General features: G+C 39.5%; 1 protein-coding gene across 2 annotated transcripts in view; it reads right to left on the bottom strand.

Moving 5' to 3' along the window:
• The window catches only part of cdk19 (cyclin-dependent kinase 19), a 70,210-nt gene that overhangs the window by 8,814 nt on the left and 43,066 nt on the right, over nucleotides 1-18,330 (bottom strand). Inside the window, exons 6-13 of one of the 2 annotated variants that reach the window (XR_006092095.1) lie at nucleotides 16,963-17,094; nucleotides 16,023-16,166; nucleotides 14,780-14,849; nucleotides 14,607-14,679; nucleotides 13,203-13,300; nucleotides 12,881-12,959; nucleotides 9,483-9,728; nucleotides 3,717-5,199 (exon numbers count right to left, since the gene is read on the bottom strand). Coding sequence is in view for 1 of the 2 variants with exons in the window: in XM_042390790.1 (XP_042246724.1) it covers nucleotides 5,074-5,199; nucleotides 9,483-9,728; nucleotides 12,881-12,959; nucleotides 13,203-13,300; nucleotides 14,607-14,679; nucleotides 14,780-14,849; nucleotides 16,023-16,166; nucleotides 16,963-17,094 (968 nt within the window). In the remaining variant the exon portion in view is untranslated. Of the gene's footprint in view, nucleotides 1-3,665; nucleotides 5,200-9,482; nucleotides 9,729-12,880; nucleotides 12,960-13,202; nucleotides 13,301-14,606; nucleotides 14,680-14,779; nucleotides 14,850-16,022; nucleotides 16,167-16,962; nucleotides 17,095-18,330 lie in introns of those variants that run through there. The other variant, XM_042390790.1, reaches the window with a different exon arrangement.

Below are 18,330 nucleotides of genomic sequence, written 5' to 3' on the forward strand. Positions count from 1 at the left end.
TGACTTCAAATACACACACTAAAAGGAGGAGAAAACCTTTGAATAGCTGCTGGTTTTGATCCCCGTCAAATAGAACTGAACAGGCTGTGTGTCCCCCCTGGATCTGTCTGCCAGACTGTCAGAACACAATAGTAGATCTAGAAAAAGATGAACCAAACAACTAAAGCAACATACAGTTTGAAGAGCTCATTTCCAAAATGCTTTACACTCATTTTGGGAGGAAATTCATTACCTGAAGTTTGTCTTTAAAGCTGCACTAATCAATATTTTTATGTTGACATAAGCTCAAATGACTATGTGTAATGTAAAAAGGGGTTGCTCATAGTAACAAACCAACAGAGAATTATTACCCAACTCTGTCGTTCCCTTCATCTCTACGGAGCTTTTTTAGCCTCTTTTAGCTAATCGTTTTGGTTTTTTCAGCCTGCAAACTCTTTTCAACCTTGTTTCCCGTTGCTGGCATCAGTTTTCAGTGAAAAAAATCACCCACTGTACGCTAGCTGTCAAGCACAATATGGCAGAAAGGCAAAGTAGCAACTAGCTAGTGAATGTATGTGTATATCTAGCGGCTAAAGAGGCTGCTAATTTTCTCAGGAGTTGTTGAAGACTAAAACAAAGCTAAATGAATAGTGGACTGACTTTCATCAGGTGGACAGGAACATGACTCCGAATTCTGCTGGTTGTGTAAATAAGGAATTGTTTGTTTAACACGTTAGCCATAGAAACTTTATAGAGAGCTGAAGTAAAACCAGAACTTTCACATCCTGTTCCAAACATAGAAAAAAAACCCAAAATCTATTCAAAAATCACACTGTAATTTTTAATAACGCAAACTACTAAAAATCCAGCCGGGGAACATCCTTACTCAACAGTGTGTGGTTGTGTTTTTAGGTAGCGGATGTTAGAGCTAAAGGGCTGTAGATTTTTGTATGCTAACATATGATTCATACATAGATCATAACAGTTTCAACTTCTAATATCAAGTGCTGTAATAGACACTCATTTATCTTAGAATATGGATAGAAAACCCAAGGAACTTTTTTTTTTTTTTTTTTAAGAAAGACCAACAAAAGAAATAGCCAATCAGAGCTTGTATTAAGTTACAAACTCTAGTGGAACGGTGGCCTGGTGGTGACATCAGCTCTCTAAAAGGTGAAAATATGGCCCTGTTCATAGCTGCCATTAAAATGCGTCTTGGGTGATCCGGTCACAAGAAGTACATAATCATTCACGCACCATGGTGAGAAATGAATGACAGTGGAGTGTAGTTGTTGCTGTCTGTCTCTCCTCTGCTCCGCTCCGTGTGTGTGAAGTCAGAGGGGCTGAGTCTTGCCCTCGGTGAAACACAGAGCAGAAAAGAGGAGACAAACTCAGCACGACCATAAATGACAGTAAAATGCAATAGAGACTATGTTTATTTATGTTATTTACCTAATTTATGTGCATTTGTTTCATTTCAGTTCAGTGTGAGAGTCTCTACTGTGTTTTGCTGTCATTTCTGGTCTCGCTGGTTTCTCTCCTCTCCTCTGCATTTCACTGTGTGTGCAGACGCACGGAGCAGAGCAGAAGAGAGACAGACAGCGACAACTACATGAGATCTGATCACAAGTGGTCACTCGAGACACATTTGGAGACGCATTCTAACGCCGGGTGTGAACAAGCCCTATGTCAGTTTGGTTTTTAGCTTGTTCTGCTTTAAATATGCGTAAAAAATACAAAATCCAGTCCATAAAAGTCCAAACACTGACATTACCCGCTCTCTTTTGAAAAAGAACATCGTAGATTGTTTTTTAATTTGTGCAATTAAACTTTTTCTTAAATAGTACTTTTTTGAATATGTTTTGGAATGAAACTCTTCTGATCATAAAGATCAAAGTCAAGATTTGACATGAAAAGTTAATCTACTTTTGCTCCGAATCCCTTTTGCTGCATGTTATGTTTTGCTTTAAAAAGTGGAATCGAGAGTGAAAATGTTTTGCAGAACTAACACAATTTGGATGGAAGTGACCCAAACCCGTCACATCGACTAATAGTCCACCTGGCTGCAGAGAAAGATCCAGTATGGAACACCAGAGCACACTCAGGAGTCACTGAAGAGAGTTTGCAGAGAGATTCACCTTCTTAACTGAATAAAAGGTTTCAGACACCAAATGTACGCATCTTCATATCAACGCATGGAACACAAAGCCTTAAACAGCAACTTTTTTTTAGCAGTGTGATGCAAATAATAATGAATATTCTCTTACTGAAAGCGAAGCAGGTGACTATTGAATATCGGCGAAATATAACATGAATTCTGGACACAGCAATATCAGTTCACACTTCAACACTCATGTCTTGCATGTTTTGGTAAAAATTGCTTCAAATCTTGCAACGACACCTACTTGTGTAATTACAGTTTCACATGGGACAGGTCCAGTTCTCTTTTCAGTCACAAGGTGTCAGTGTTTCCTAATCCAACTGCGGGCCACAGATCTGGCAAAAACAGCTCTTCACCCCACCTCCCCATCCCCAGTCCCTTTGTGCCCACGTCTGTATCACGGCAAACGCAGTTACAGTTGTAGTCGAGTCATTGGGTGCGTTTTTTAACACAACCTGCACTGTAGCCTGTCATGTGACCGGGCAGGACCAGTGAGGGTGGAGCAAGCTGTGCAGGGATTGAAAAGGGGAGAAGGGGTTAGAAAGCAAATCTCACTCGGGTTTGCCCTTGAAGATTTGCTCTCGCTGCGTGTTATCTGTATTATCTTCAGTGGCGGAAGAACTATACTGATAATAATACAACAATGTAAAAATACTCAAGTATAAATCTGGCATTAAAAATCTTACTCAAGTAAAAGTGCAGAAGTATTTTCAGCCCAATTTACTTAAAGTATCAAAAGTACTGTAGAGTGGCCCATTTCATAGTGTCATATGTGGAATATTATTACTTCACATATTACATTAACAATTTTAATGTTGCAACTGTTTCAGGTGCAGCTCGTTTTAACTACTTTGTATACTGTTGGGCAGTTCAGTCTCTAAAAAGTGTGAAAGCACCAATCTTATTAAGACAATTCTGGCTCTTAGAAACCTTAAAGACAGAATTATGAAAAATCTCACTTGATTTTTAGAAAATACTATTTAAAAAACAAATTGATTTGCATTGAAAACATGCTGGAATCTTCCTACTGCACTGGTGGATCTTTTCACACGTTTAGGATTTCATTATAGACTAAAATGACTTGATAAGAGGGAGATGTTTGCAGGGAAGAAATGTGATGTAGTGGGGTAAAAAGTACAATAATACCCTCTGAAATGTTGGGAAGGAGAAGTATAAAGTATGTCAACCTTGTACTTAAATACAGTACCTGAATAAATGTACTGTGTTATATATCTCACCACTGATTATCTTTAAAGTTTTTTTTCACAGATTGACTCATTAATTAAAAAATAATCCACACAATTAGATGGGTGATTATGTATGAAAATGGATTTTTAAAAAGTACTAAATAGAAAACTACATGTTATAAGGGCACTGAGGATTCACGCTGCACATTTACATCAACACTTGGGTTAACCACTGTTGCTCCTGCCTCCCTTGTGTTATAAAACACACCCATTTTCTCTGAATGTGCCGCAGTCTCTACCGAATGTCTGTCTCAGCGCTCGCTCAGAGGGGCAGAGGGGCAGAGGGGAAGAGGGGAAGAGGATGGGCGGTTTGGGGCAACAAAACTCACCCCACGTTTGTTCCAGCTCTTTGCAGATCACTTCAGTGGTCAGTGCAGTTCTAGTGAGTAAAAGGATGAACAACATGCATAAAAAAACACACACACCTACGCACACCAACACACACACACACACACAGACACACACACACTCACTCACAGGGCAACAATAATAACAATAAAACCTTAAAAAAAAAAACAACAACAACAATCTGACATCAGGCAGTAACAGTCTCATGAAGCATATGGGGTGTGAGGATAAGGGGGAGGGGGCATACTGTTTAGCTGCCCTGTACGTTTTATGCGCACGTTCGTGTTCAGAAACCTTGAAAGTCTTGAGGGTTCACAATGGGTGTCAAAGTGAAGTGTCCACCAGCAGCTCCCGGAAAAAAAACAAAAAAAACCACTCCAGAGCTGCTGGCCACAAACGAGAGGCGTCCAACCTCCTGAAACTGCTGTTGTTGTCAGAGGAAACATCTTCACCATGTCAAATGTTGTCTTATCTCTACAAGAAGAGGAGTGAATCAGAATATACACAACTTAGAGCTGTAAAAAGACAACTACTTTTCTTACTTTCCAAATTCAAATCTAGATAAAGAGAGGTCTAAATATAGAAACCCTATAATAAGAAGATTAAGTTAAATTGCGCATTTAATATTTCCCTGCAATTGCATCAGCTGAAGAGCTGATTTTTTTCTGTGTAGAAACATTGACTGTGTGTCTTTTTTTTTTTTTACCTAAAAGGACAGGGTTAGCTCAAACTTGTTCTCCTTTTCTTTTGATTATCCAAGGTCATAGTACACTAGAGATGACAGTAAAGGGCTTTACCTCCTGTATTTCGTCTGATCGCTTCCATATGTAACAATATTTACAATGACATCAACTATCAAGGTAAACTTGAAAACTCTAACAAACAAGCGAGAAAAAAAAAATCAAATAGAAAAAGGTGCTATATAATGTACATATATGAACACAGCTGCGATTCTTCCTCGTGAGGAACGTTGTGTTTATAAGTGCCACGGTTCTGAGTCTGTGTGTGACGCCTTCACATCTATCTTACATTATTTTCAGTTGCTTTAAAAATGTTTCACCAGCCAGAGGAGGCAGAACTTGGATTTTTTTGGTTCCCGTGTTTTTTTGCCTTCATGTTATAGCGCCCTTGAAGGCTGTCAGATAAGAGGTCAAAGGTGATGGGGGGCTGAAAAGGTGGGTGTTTGAGTTGGAATGATGTAATGCACTGAGGGGCGTCCGACCAGGATAAGGGAGCGATGCCTCGGCTGGAGCCGGGGGGCGTATGGTGACATCTGCTGAGGTTGGAGAGGAGGAGGAGGAGCTGACTCCTCTGCTGGTTCAGGAGCAACGCAGAGCCTCAGTAACGGTGGGTCTGGTGGGAGTACTGGGAGCTCTGCTGGGATGACGATGTGTATCCCATGGTGCTCTGGGGCTGAGTGGAACCTTGGACGTTGCTTTGGTAACCAAGGCGGGAGCCGGAGTGCTGACGGAAAGACAGAGGGAAGGGCGGAGAGAAAATCAGAGTGGTGAGCAACTCAATGATGCAACTGAACACTTATTACTTATCTAAACTCTGATTCTGCATTCAGATATATAATGTTGATTCTGAGGAGTCTGCATGGAGCTATACCAGCTAATGCCCTGTGTGTTATGGTAACTAGGACAAACAATTATTCAATGCTTTGAACACCACAACCAATTCCATGTATCAGGGTGGAGGCAGAAATTAGTGACAGACATCTTGAAAGCTGTCCAAATAAAACTAAAATGTCTCCATTGCAACATAGCAGCAGAGGTAAGTGAAGAAATATGTTTTTTTTTTGTAATTTGGGTGAACCAACCATTTACAAATGGCAACATGTTAACGACTTGAAGAAACTAGGAAAAAAAATTGGCCCACATTTAAGAACTTAGATCAAGTGTTCCAATTTTCCATTGCTGACCATATCAATATACTGAATCACCATGAGATGTGTCTGGTTGGACAACATCCCTGTTTTGTGCATCCCAGAGTAAAGTCTACATGATCTACGTGATAACTTTGAGAACATAGACACACACGCCGAGGTGCAGAGCAGTGTGAGCTCAATGTTAGTCCTGGATGAGTCCCGGGTGGGTAGCTGAAAATGTTTGGTGAATAAAGCATGATGTACTGGAGAAGAGCTGTGTGACCTGTTTCAAATTTGATGAACACACAGGGGTTATAACTAGTTTTATGCATGTCAGCATTAGTTGACTAGTCATGGAGAGTAGCCTGTGAAACAGTTGTGTAATAATTTCTGTGGGATCTGGAGGAGTCCCTGGTGACATCACCAGGATTATTTATACTTAAAGGTGCCCTATGGAGTTTTTTTGTAAACAAACAACAATTATGTTTACATTGAGTGTTACTCACCAAAATGTACTGTGCATTTCCTTATGGTCTAATGTAAGTGTCAATGGTGTTGCATGCATTTCCTTCCTTATAAAACATCTGCATGAACATTTTAAATCATTCATTGTTTGCATCCATGTTTACGTGCTAGAAGTCTTCTTCATTGTCTTTGCTGCCACATTGCTTCTTGCATGTTACCAACAGTCGATCAGTAGAATAGCATGAAACCCACAACAGGAGATGTGTATTGCATCGCCCAGATGCTTACACTGGTGTATGTGCTTCCTCATGGGTGTGCACGATAAAACAAAACCCACTCGTAAAAACATTGCTCTATAGTGCTACTAGTGGTCAAAAACTCCACCGAGTACCTTTAACTTCTGAGACTACAAGTTAGTAGAAAGCCTGCATTACAAACTGGGAGTATGGACACTTAATAAAGACGTTGGAATTTAATAGGCAGAGAGGGTGTAACAAACATTTCAGTTGATTTGCATTATAGGAAGTGTAGGATTCTGTGTTTTGGAACTTAACCCATACTATGGACCAAAAGTCAGGAAATCTTGATCTTTGCTGCTTCAATTTTAATCATTCTATTTTTCAAAATCTGTGTCTTGTTTCCAAATTATATGAAATTGAAATAATCCCAGGAGTCATCTTTTCAAAGATAAAATATTTTTGCCAACAGAGAATGCCATCACCTGCATTGAAAAGCAGTGAAGAACAGTGCTGGACATCCGTGATCAGTTGAGTCACAGGATGACAAGAAGCTCTCTGTCAGGACCAGACACCTTAGCTGACCTGATTACATATCTATACTACATAGTCCAGGTCACATGTGCAATCGTTTGTTGCGTCTGTTTAGCTTCATTGGGTAGTGGTGCATGGTGGGATAGCCTGTGGGACAGAGATCAATGAGGGGAAAACTAGGATGCTGACAGCACCGTCAGACAGCTAACCACTTTCCTGGTATGTCAGTCCACTCCACTGGTTTATTTATACATCTGCTGAGGCCTGACAGCTATCAGCTGTCTCACATGCAGCCTCAGCCCCTGCTATATACACTCAGCAGCCACTTCATTAGTTACACCTGTGCAATCTGATACAATCCGATCAACAGCTCTGCCATAAATTCTACATTTACGAAGCTTATACATTTTCAGGTTTTGTTGACATTGTCAGAAAGGTGATAATTCTACTTTATGTTTATTGTAAAAGTGTAAAAGTGTTCCTAATATTTTGCCCTCCTCATGTATGTTAATGGAGTGGACAAAATATTAGGAACACCATTCAATATAATGAACACCAACACTATCCACTATGACCTCAATAATAAACATAAAGTAGAATGATCACCTTTCTGACGATTTCAACAGAAACTAAAAATGTATAAACTTCGTAAAAGTAGAATTTATGGCAGAGCTGTTGTATTGGATTGCATTAGATTGCACAGGTGTACCTAATAAAAGCCAGTGAGTGTATATACATATATGTACATGTGATATACTTATACATATGACTGATAGCGTCGCCCCCGTATGGACCAACCAACAGAGCACAATCATACAGAGGCAGGAGAGGTCAAAACAGTCACCTCTATCACACTTTGCTCTCTGCAGTACACTCACTGACACATGCTCTCGCTATCCCTGCCCTTATTTCATCACACTCTCTCAACCACTCAGAAATGTCCCTCTCTATGGCCCTGTGATAAGACTAGAGCCAAAGATACAACAGACGCCAGAATAGGAAACAAAAGCTAGCAGGCACCACAATGATTTGCTATCAGCTCTGTCAGCAGGACAGTGTGGAATGTACAACGCTTATCAGTCAGCCGGCAGGTTGTTGTTGTTGTCCGCGCTACACGTGTAATTGTATGTGTTTATGTCGACCGTAACGGATGCCACATGGACATATATTAGACCGCTGACATTCCTTTACGTCTGTCTGCATTTAAAAGGAATGTGCATCATCTCCACGTTCTCCATATCTGACTGTTATGCAGAAAGGAAATAAATAGTAGCATTGGCAGGCTAAGACACAGCTACAGGGATGGAAAATAAAATGTGAACAATATTTACAACCTCTGCTGCAAGCGAAGATTTCCATTTTTGACTAACCTGTCAAGACTCTTTAATGTCAGAAAATTGTTTGTTTTTTGTCTGAACAAGAGTCCAAAACCCAAAGATATTTCCATTAATTATAAAAAACTGTTGTTGATTAATTTTCTGTTGACAGACTCGAATGAATCAATTAATCAACTGTTTCAGCACTAAACCACAGTGAATTACTTATATCATAAAAAGCATGGGATTATAAATCAAAATACTGATAAAATCTTCTATCACAGTATATCATGATATAATACATTTTCTGGAATTTGAATTGAAAGTAAAGACAAAGCAGATAAATTAAAGTACTTTCTCACATTCAGGCATAAATCCAGTCCTGCCTGCTGACTGCTCACCCACAGATATCAAGGGGATAGAGACTGTCTCATAGTATGTATCGTCATATCCCTCAGTCCTAGATATTCCCACAAAAAAGTGGAACAGAGTGTTATCAGTTGAGCTATTTTTCATCAGTGTGCAGTAGCAGTAATGGCATGTGATCTCCGCAGGCGAGCAGGAGGAGTGCATTGACGTGGGCAGGGTGCACACTCTTGGAATTCCAAACCGAAAACAACAATACTGTGGACACAGATTGAGAACTGTCCCTTTAAACTCTTGTGTTTTTAATCTCTTCCTGTTTACAAGGTGAAACTTGACTGAAGCTCGTCAAAGGATGTTGTGTATGTAAATGTGAGAACCAATCAAGTGGAAAATACTGGGTAGAACAAAGGCTTCACAAACAGTAGTAGTACGGTTTATTGTGTAATCCAGTCAGCATTAGTCAGATTAGGAAAAAACAGCCACTATTGAAACTTGAGGTTACACTGAACTGAGTTACATCACAACTGTAGTTACACTGAAGCTTTCACCATCTTTAAAGTTATCCTATATTTTTCTTATTGTTCACAAATCCCATGAAAAGACCAAACAACAATGTGTTAGTCTGTTTCTCAATACTTTCTGATGTCTCTACCCTGCCTGTAGCTCTCAGCCGCATATCCCATAAAAATACACTTGCATTTTTAAAACAGTAAGCTCAGTCATCTCCTAAAACAGCTGGGCACTGTTTTTAGCAATGTTACTTAATAAGGAGGAAATAGTGCATTGGCTGGGAACTATTTTAAGCTGTGGATTAATACATATTTGGTGCTCTAGTGAGTATATCTCCAGCAGCAGGACGGTGGTTGTGGGACTGAGTCAGAATAAACATGTTTTTGGACAACGATGATGCTCTACAGCACAGAGGACATATCAGATTTTGGATACATTAATCCTACTCACCTGGTACTCTGACTGTAGCACCCCGGTGCCTGAGGAGGCCCCAGAAGGCCCAATCCGAGGTTTCTTGTTCGGGGGCCCCTGGTCCTGGCCGTGTTGTAAACCCCCGCCGGTGGTGGCTCCCGTGGCTCCGGAGGTGCCGTTGGTTTGGGCTGAGCTCTGCTGGGAGGGGGCCTGCTGGGCTGTCGTCTGCTGCTGGTTCTGGGCCTGAGTCTGGCCTGTTGTCTGCTGGTGCTGCTGGGTCTGGTTCTGCAGACACACACACACGGGACAACCGACAAAAGCTTAACAGAAGTGATTAAGAGTCTGGCTCTAGGGAGTGAAGAAGGGGTAATCTGACTAGAAAACCCAAAAATAAGTGTGTATGAAATCACGCTGGTTGTAATAGTTGTTTTGTTCTACCTTCTGTTAGTTCTGTTTTTTATATATTTGCTATTCTTTTCTGCCTCTGTGATCCACTTTCACACTGGGATGGCTGACGTGCTATCTGACCTGACTAAACAGCAGCGTATCATTTCAAGGAAACATCAAAATAAAGAGAAACTTAAACTGAACATGTGACATGACTGTACGACTGACAGGACAAAGAGAGGAACATAAAGTGACTCAGTTTGAAGCCATTTGTTTTGCGTTTGTAACTAGACAATACAGTGTGTCATATTGTCCGTTTATGCGTACGTGTATACCGTATCCAGCCGGCTGTACCGGTCAGACTTTGTTGCTAAGACACAATTTTCCGGAATTTGCGGCGCTAGCTCAGCTCGTAACGCTTCCTACGCAACTGAGCCGAGAGAGTCCCTCACACTCCTCCACCTCTGCGGTGAAGCAACACACTCAGACCAGGTGTTGCTTTCTTGACAGCGGCTGCTAATGTGATGGATTCTCAGAAGCTGCATGGAGGAAAGTATCCCCTCTCTCAGAGCTAAATCTCCTTTCAGTGATCTGCTCTTTTTTTTTTTAATACCATGCAGCTAACATGCACCATGCTTTGATGAGAGGTCTCTCAGTGTGTCCCCGCCTGTGGCAAAGTCACAGCTGAATTCCTGTAGTGATTTATTACACTGTAAAAATAGCTGAAAGAACAGAGAAGAGACTGTTAGTTCTAATGGGTTGCAGATTTCTAAGAACTACTCCAAACTGTAACATTTTTCATTATGTAACATGATCTGCTCTTTTATAGGTGTCATGTAAAACTGCCCAGACACATCTGGCACACTCAGATGATCAAATTATTATCTAAAATGCTGCGTGGTACTTTCAATCTTCATTCTACACTTCTGAGAAGCTGTAATTAACTTGAGGAGTCACAGAAATAAAGTAATATAAGTGCAGAGTCGAAAAAATTGTACGTCAATTTGGTGGAATATTTTACTTCTGAGTTCACGTAAGAAAAAAAGAAAACCATTAACCACCCAATTCAAAGCAGCTCACTGGGAATTTTAATACAGCCACACACAGTGATTCATGTTTGCCCACAGTTATACTTTGCATTCAAGTTCAAATTAAACTGTTTATTACCTACAGCAGATAACAATTAAACATGAGCACTCCTCATCTATGATGCTAAACTTACTGTAAGGTTTGACTTGCCTCCAGACTTTGTGATTCAAATATTATAATTAATAAATAATAATGACACAAAATGGCAATCTAGTCTGGTTATAAACGGAATTACAGCCAGGCGTGTGGTCCCGGTGCGGTGGAGGTTCCTGCTTCACGACTGCTCAAATCTACAGCATAAATGTACATTTTATACACTTTGTTTATCCGTTTATTTAACACAGTTTTCCTGCCTTAATGATGATGATGTTTTAACCATTTAAGACATCAATCAGCCAGTCATGTCTGTGGTCTTTACATAAAACAGTGAACTCTTTATGTCAAAGCATGGATGAGTTATGTTAGCGTCATGGTTTTTGGTTTTCGCTAAAATGCATAATCATGAAAAAAGGAGCTTCCATTCCCCGCTTTGATAATATTAAACATCAACTGTAATGAAAAATTATCTGAGCCAGACCAAATTCTGCTAAATTACCTGTCAAGGAGATTTTAAAATATATTGGAGAATACTCATATATTTCAGCCACAGCGGCCATTAGATCAAACTGCTCTGCCATCACTGTCATGTGGCTAAAGTAGATCATTTTTGACCATAAATGAAAGATTATAAAGTGAGAGAGAGAGACTGGAAACATCTAAACTCTGCAGTCTTTACATGTAAAGGTGATGTGACTGCTGCACTGCTGCTGTAAGCACACACAATCTCACTCTAGCAGGCTCCCGACCTCACACTGGTGTGAGGTTTGCACAATTCTGAATCAGATGATTGTCACAGGCTGTGTAAAAGCATAGGTCAAGCATATATATAGTACAGTATATGTAGCAGCAGCAGCAGCATGACTTCTTCTGTTAACAGAATCTGAAATTAAGTGTTATTTTTCATAACTGCACTGGTTGGAAGGGATTATTCTACTTATACCATGTCCACTCACCAGCAATTAAAATATGTAATCATAGTAAGTTTGTTGTTTAAATATATATTGTGCAATAGCAAATTGTAAAGTTTGTGTCGACAATATGAAACTTGTTATAAAAATTATGATTGCACTGTGTATGAGTGTTACTATTTTATGTATATCATGATAAATTGTTCCTATTTTGTACTGCAACTCTGCAACATCAGCAGACTCATCAGCCGAGGTTAAAGGAAGTTCAGTATTATATTCGTAAAGAGGAAGATGTAGAAATTAAAATGCGTTGGAGAAAGGGTGAGACATGTCATCTGGGGGTCAGTTGGGCAAGATGGCTCCTGGACAGGAGAACTGAAAACACACATGATGTTATCTATGAGTCTGTATTTTGATAGATTAAGAAAAGAACTGTAACGCCCACTTAAGGAGTATAAAAGCCTGTTATAACTGCTCCACTGGCAGCCTTTTTCTTTGTAACCTCATCTTGTGTGTTGCATTGTGAAACGCTCCTTCTTGTACAAGAAAATAAATTCTGTTAAATTTAGATACTTCGGCTCTGGACCTATTGTTTAATGGTCATTAAGAAGAAATTTGTTTAACAAAATTAAAATACATAAAGGAGGAGTAACCCTTGAAAGCTGTGGTCATTGAGTCATGTGGTTATCTGAAAATAACGAACAGCCTCCAGCCAATCAGAGCAAAATATTCTCTGTGGCCATGGCATAATTCAAAATGATCAACAAAAAATTACAACCTGGTTTGCAGTGTTTTACTCACACTTACATATTAATATGTCTCACTGTTTTGAAAGCTATTATGAAAGTGATGAGATGAAATGCTGGAGTTTAATTTAAACTCCAGTGTGACCAGCTGACAAAATCATTTTCAAACTGGGACGTGTTTTCTCAGACAGTAGAACTGGATAATTACCTTTTCTGTTTTCTCCTCTGGCTCGTCTTCGTTAAGAAACTCTCGTTTTGGGTAGGGGATCTGACACCCAGCAAACACACTAGAGGCAACAAGACAGAGTGGGTGATTAAAATGTTTCTGCGTTAACATACCGTACCACTGTGGCCCCCCACTACGCCAACCAAAAAAACATACTCTCCCCTAAAACACAGGATGAAAAACAGGAAGGCAGGTTAGAACGTGTAGTTCCTCCTACTTAAAAGAGTTAATCACTGTGGGGCCTGTTTTTCTTTTGCTACATCAAGACAAAGGAAAGCCTTTTGCAAAAGTTACTAAGGCTCACTCAGTGGTTGGCAACGGGTCCTCCAGGAAGTAGGGGTCCTGCAGCGCCTGCTCCGATGTGATCCTTTTGGTGGGGTCCATGGTGAGGAGTTTCTGGAGCTGAAGGCAGAGAAGAACAGCAGTGTTTCATTGTTGATTAATCTGCAGATTATTTTCTCCATTAATCAATTGGTCTGTGAAATGTTAGTGGTTAATGGTTAAAAAATGCAATTCACCATTGCCTAGAGGCCGTGGTGAGGCCTTCAATTTGCTTGTTTTGTCTGACCAAACAGATTCTTAAGATATTCAATAACCAAAGACGGTTTCCAGGTGTGAATGTGTGTAATTGTGTGAACGGGGTGTTCCTGAAAAAGAGAGTCTGGGCCCCATTTCACCAAATTTGTTAGTTGAGAGAGTAACAATAGTGTGCAAAGCTGTCGTCAGAGCAAAAGGTGGCTCCTTTCAAGAATCTAAAATTTAAAACATATTTTGCTTTGTTACACTTCTTTTGCTTTCTTCATAATTCCATATTTTATTTCATAGTTTTGATGTGTTTAGTCTACACAGTATTAATCTACAATGTAGAAAATGACAGAAGTAAAGAAAAAACATTAAATGAGAAGGTGTGTCCAAACTTTTGACTGGCACTGTATATATATTTGTGAACACAATAGTGTCCCGATAACATGTTTGACATATCAAGTTTTCATCTATTTTTGAAATGATAGGAGCTTTTCCACAAGTCTTAACTAGGAGTCTTATCTGATCACAGTCATGTTTAGAATTTTTTAAATGATTAGCAATATTATAACACTTCTATTTACATTTCTAAAATGTACATGCTGTAGGATTTATTTAATGACATTCTGGACAATTTAGCCTTTAGCTTGTCTTACATCTTTTACAAAAATTTAGTGTTGTCTGTTCCAATTGTTGGAAAATATGTCAATCACTTTGGAGTTAAAGCTGCATCAGGCTACTCTGCATAACTGATAACTAAATATCTAATTTTCAGTAACAAAACATGTTTATGGTTCAGGCTGATGAGATGTCAGTATTTTACATAGAAATAATCAGTCTGACTCATCCCATTAGGTGTGTGTGTCATATACACACACACAGCTGTCAGACCCTGCTGTCGTCTGTTTACAAGGTTTCTCAATGTTTACCCTGTAAACTATGACACGTCACTCTTACGGGGTTGTTAGTCATACTGTAAATCAACGCAATATGCAAAAGTTCTATCATCTGGTCATATGTACATTAAGACTAAACTACATTTTAAATATTTTTTTTTACCCCAAATTCAAAAGCTAGACTTTTCAGATCTGTGCAGATGCTCATTCCTTATAGTGTGTGTGTGTGTGTGTGTGTGTGTGTGTGTGTGTGTGTGTGTGTGCGTGTGCGTGTGTGTGTGTGGACCTACCAACAGGAAAACTTTGCTGTCTGGTTTGACTTTATGCTTCTCCATATATTTGATTAAGCTGCTGTTTGCATACCTGTCAGATGAAAAAGACAACAATAAACCACATTGGATATTTTGTTACTTAATAATTTTTGTTAATTGATCAGTGTCTTATCAGCACAGTATCCACTCACGTTGTCCTCCTGAAATCCTTCTGCAGTGTGGGGTACTCTGGCATCTTCCTGATGTCTTCCCAGTCCTTATCTGTGGAATATAAAAACACAAATACAGCAACTGCATACAGTCTGTGTATAAGGTTCATTGTTTTTGGTTAATTAAAAAGAACACACTGGTTTAAAACCCTGGATGCTCGTGATTAGACGCTGCGTTTGATTTACTGCTGCTGAGGGACAGTTAATGATCCGATGATGTTTTTTTAATTTGACTGTGAACAGTGCAAAGAGGCTCTGACTGCATCTGTGTAGTAGTCACACGCAACTACAAGGCTTCTTTTTACTTCCTTGGTATTGCTTTTCATTATGTAGTAACAGTATATTTATAACACTGACATGTGTTTCACTGACATGTGTTGCTATCATTAAAGATACACTCCTTGATTTTGTTTCCAAGCATTTGCTTTCACATGTTTATGACTTTAGACTTTAAAGGGACCCTGTGGAGTTTGTGACCATTAGTAGCTCTACGGTGCAATATTTTTATATGTGGATGTCCACTTCGTTTGCACAAGGACACACTGCATGTGCACACGGGTGACACAATACACATTCCTGCTATTCATTTCACTATAATGTGCGAGCAAAGGGTGGGGAAGAAGAAGACCGCGAGTAAAGCAAACATAGAAGTTCTGTAAACAAGAAAGCTTTGAAAATGTTTAAGAAATGTGGCTTTCCAAATATTATGTGAGGAAGTGAATGTGCTCAACAAATTTATTAAGCCTCAAGGACGCACACAAATATAAACACACCGAATGTTTATATTTGTGTAAACATAACTTTGTTTATTTATGAGAGAACACCATGGGGCATCTTTAAGTAAAAGCTCAACAGAAATTATGGCTTTAATTCACTTGACATTTATTTAGTTATTGAGCTCTTGTGAGGCTCCTGTACACAAAATGACACCACACTAGTGCAATGACAAGAAAATACCGGTTGACGCTGTGGCATCTGATCATTTTTTGTTGTCATTAGTGTATAAGAACAAAAAATACAAAGATGTCCATGTAAGGCCAACTTTCCCCCCTTCAGTGAGCTCGCTGACTCTCTGCTTATGGACCAGACTTACTTGCTCACTCATCCTTACAGGAAATATTTGACCTGGTGACTGTATTGTTTAAAGTGTGAACACAAAATTAAAGAGAATCCAGACAGCAGAGCAGTGGAGGCTATGGTCTAGTCTGTGTGATTTTGTGCAGACCTGCGGGGAAACCCATGACGCTGAATATCCTGTCCAGCTGGTCATGATGGAAGGGATTACTGGTCTTGATGTCTTCTTGGCGACAGTGAAAGATGGGCTCCGAGGTTAGCAGCTCTGCAAAGATGCAGCCAATTGCCCAGATATCTGGTTCACACACACACACACACATACACACACACACACACACAGACACATGACGCCACTTAGTCTGAGTGTTCTTGAGGTACATTAGCTACAGTGCATTAGTCTTCATGGAATACGTGAAAGATGGTTTTTCATGTCTGTAGGAAGATGGATTTCACACTAAAGCTTTTTACTGTTTTATTAATCCTGGTCCTGGTTCATCACTGATCTGCAATGTTAAATAATTTTAGTCCTATTTCACTTCAAAGTGTTCATTTCCCCTTTTCTCCCCTGGTTTCTCCTATAAAGCAAAGTGAGAGACACTTTCTGGGAAATGGGTAGGTTCGGATAAATTTGAAATAAAATGACAAACCGGAATGGGATTAGGTCTCAAAAAACCTGAACCAGGAATGTTCAGGAACGTTTCAACAGCAGGATCACATACATTTGGAGAAATTCACATACACAGCGGAAGCATGAGTCACTTAGTGTGTGCTAAGAGTATGAACCTCTATGACGACAGACTGACATGTTGTCTCATGTTCCAGGACAGATAATTATAGACATGTAGACACACACCCTTCATACCAACACATGGAAACTTATCAGCCATCAATGTACAGCCTATAACTGCTCATAAGAACTGAATATTCTGGTCTGGATCCAAAAAAATGTCAGTTAACACAGTTAACCTACACCAACCTGCTTCATAAAGCAAGCGACGCTGTGGTTAGTGGCAGAGAATGTTGTATATTCATGACTCTTTTTGATCTCTTTTGTTAACACACATTTTCTATACATGTGCCCGCGGACTCACCGATAGCTTTGGTGTAGTGCCGGGCCCCCAGCAGCAGCTCAGGGGCCCTGTACCAGAACGTCACCACCACAGGATCAAGGTCCGCCAGCGGCTTGAGGGGAGAGTTGAAGAGTCTGGCGAAACCCATGTCAGCTACAGGAGGTGGGGAGAGGAGAAAGATAGAGAAGTTAGCAAACAGAGGTGTTATCAGAGAGCGATATGGATGGAGCACAGGCTGGCCCCGGTCCAAGGCTACTGTCAGGGCAAGTCTCAGATAGCACCTCAGAGCTGGAGCGCAGGTCCTGACGGTGGCAGTTTGGTCTCAAGTTCTGAATAATTTAACGCCCTACAAATAACACGTTTGTTCATAGAAGACCACTGTCTTTAAATAATAATGTGGACACTTCCACCTGAACTTACTGAAGATGAGAAATATATATTTAGAATCCTCAGGATCATAGCACTGAAACAGATTACAAAAAGATGGAAAAAGACCACACAACCCACTTCATTAATTAGACAAGAACAAATCAGGAAGTTCAGTTGATGGGGATATTAACTCATAAAACACAAAACACTGAAGACGGTTTTAAATAAAGGTGGAATTGGACTGATGGAATAATAGAATAATACAGCTATAGAAACAAAAACTGCAAACAAGCTTTCTCTCTCTTTATATTGTCAGAATAATGCTCAAAATATTGCTGTTTATTGTCCTTTTTCCCCTTTTACTGTGGTTGTAAAGGCCAGTGCAAAATATGGAGAGAATCTATTTATGTACGATGTACAATGCTTTTTTCATTTTTACTATGTCCTCTTTCTCCTTTCTTAGCTAATTTATTAGTCACTGTTCAGACTGTAAATTCTTTATACTATGAGTTAATGAATATGTCTGTATGAATTGCTAAAAATTATGTTGGGGAATAAAGGGGGATTGAAAAATAATATATATATTAAAAAAAGTTACACTTAAAAAGTTCTAAAGAGCCAACAGGAGTCGGCTCTCATTCCTGACACTCACTTTGGTGAGTTTATCAAGTGAATACACTTCTACTTAGAGAAATGTATTAATAATATATAAATGGGGGGATGAAATAGTACAAAAAAGGCTGAAGTGGAAACAAAAAGAAAACTAAAGGTGGAGCAGGAAAGAAATTCTGCTGCTGGTAGACAAGGTTTGCCAGAAAAAACATAATTAGGGGACTTCAGTACTTTATTGATAAGAGTGAATTATGAAGAGGAAAAGGGGTTGCAAACAAAATCTACACTGGATACATTCCTGTTATTCATACCCCTGATGAATGCAAAAAACATCCTGTCCCTTGTTCAAAACAAATAATAGATTAACACTACCCTTGTATGAATTATACATATTTCTTCAGTTAATGT

Source organism: Thunnus maccoyii, chromosome 17 (assembly GCF_910596095.1).
Source record: "Thunnus maccoyii chromosome 17, fThuMac1.1, whole genome shotgun sequence".
Classification (NCBI taxonomy): Eukaryota; Metazoa; Chordata; class Actinopteri; order Scombriformes; family Scombridae; genus Thunnus; species Thunnus maccoyii.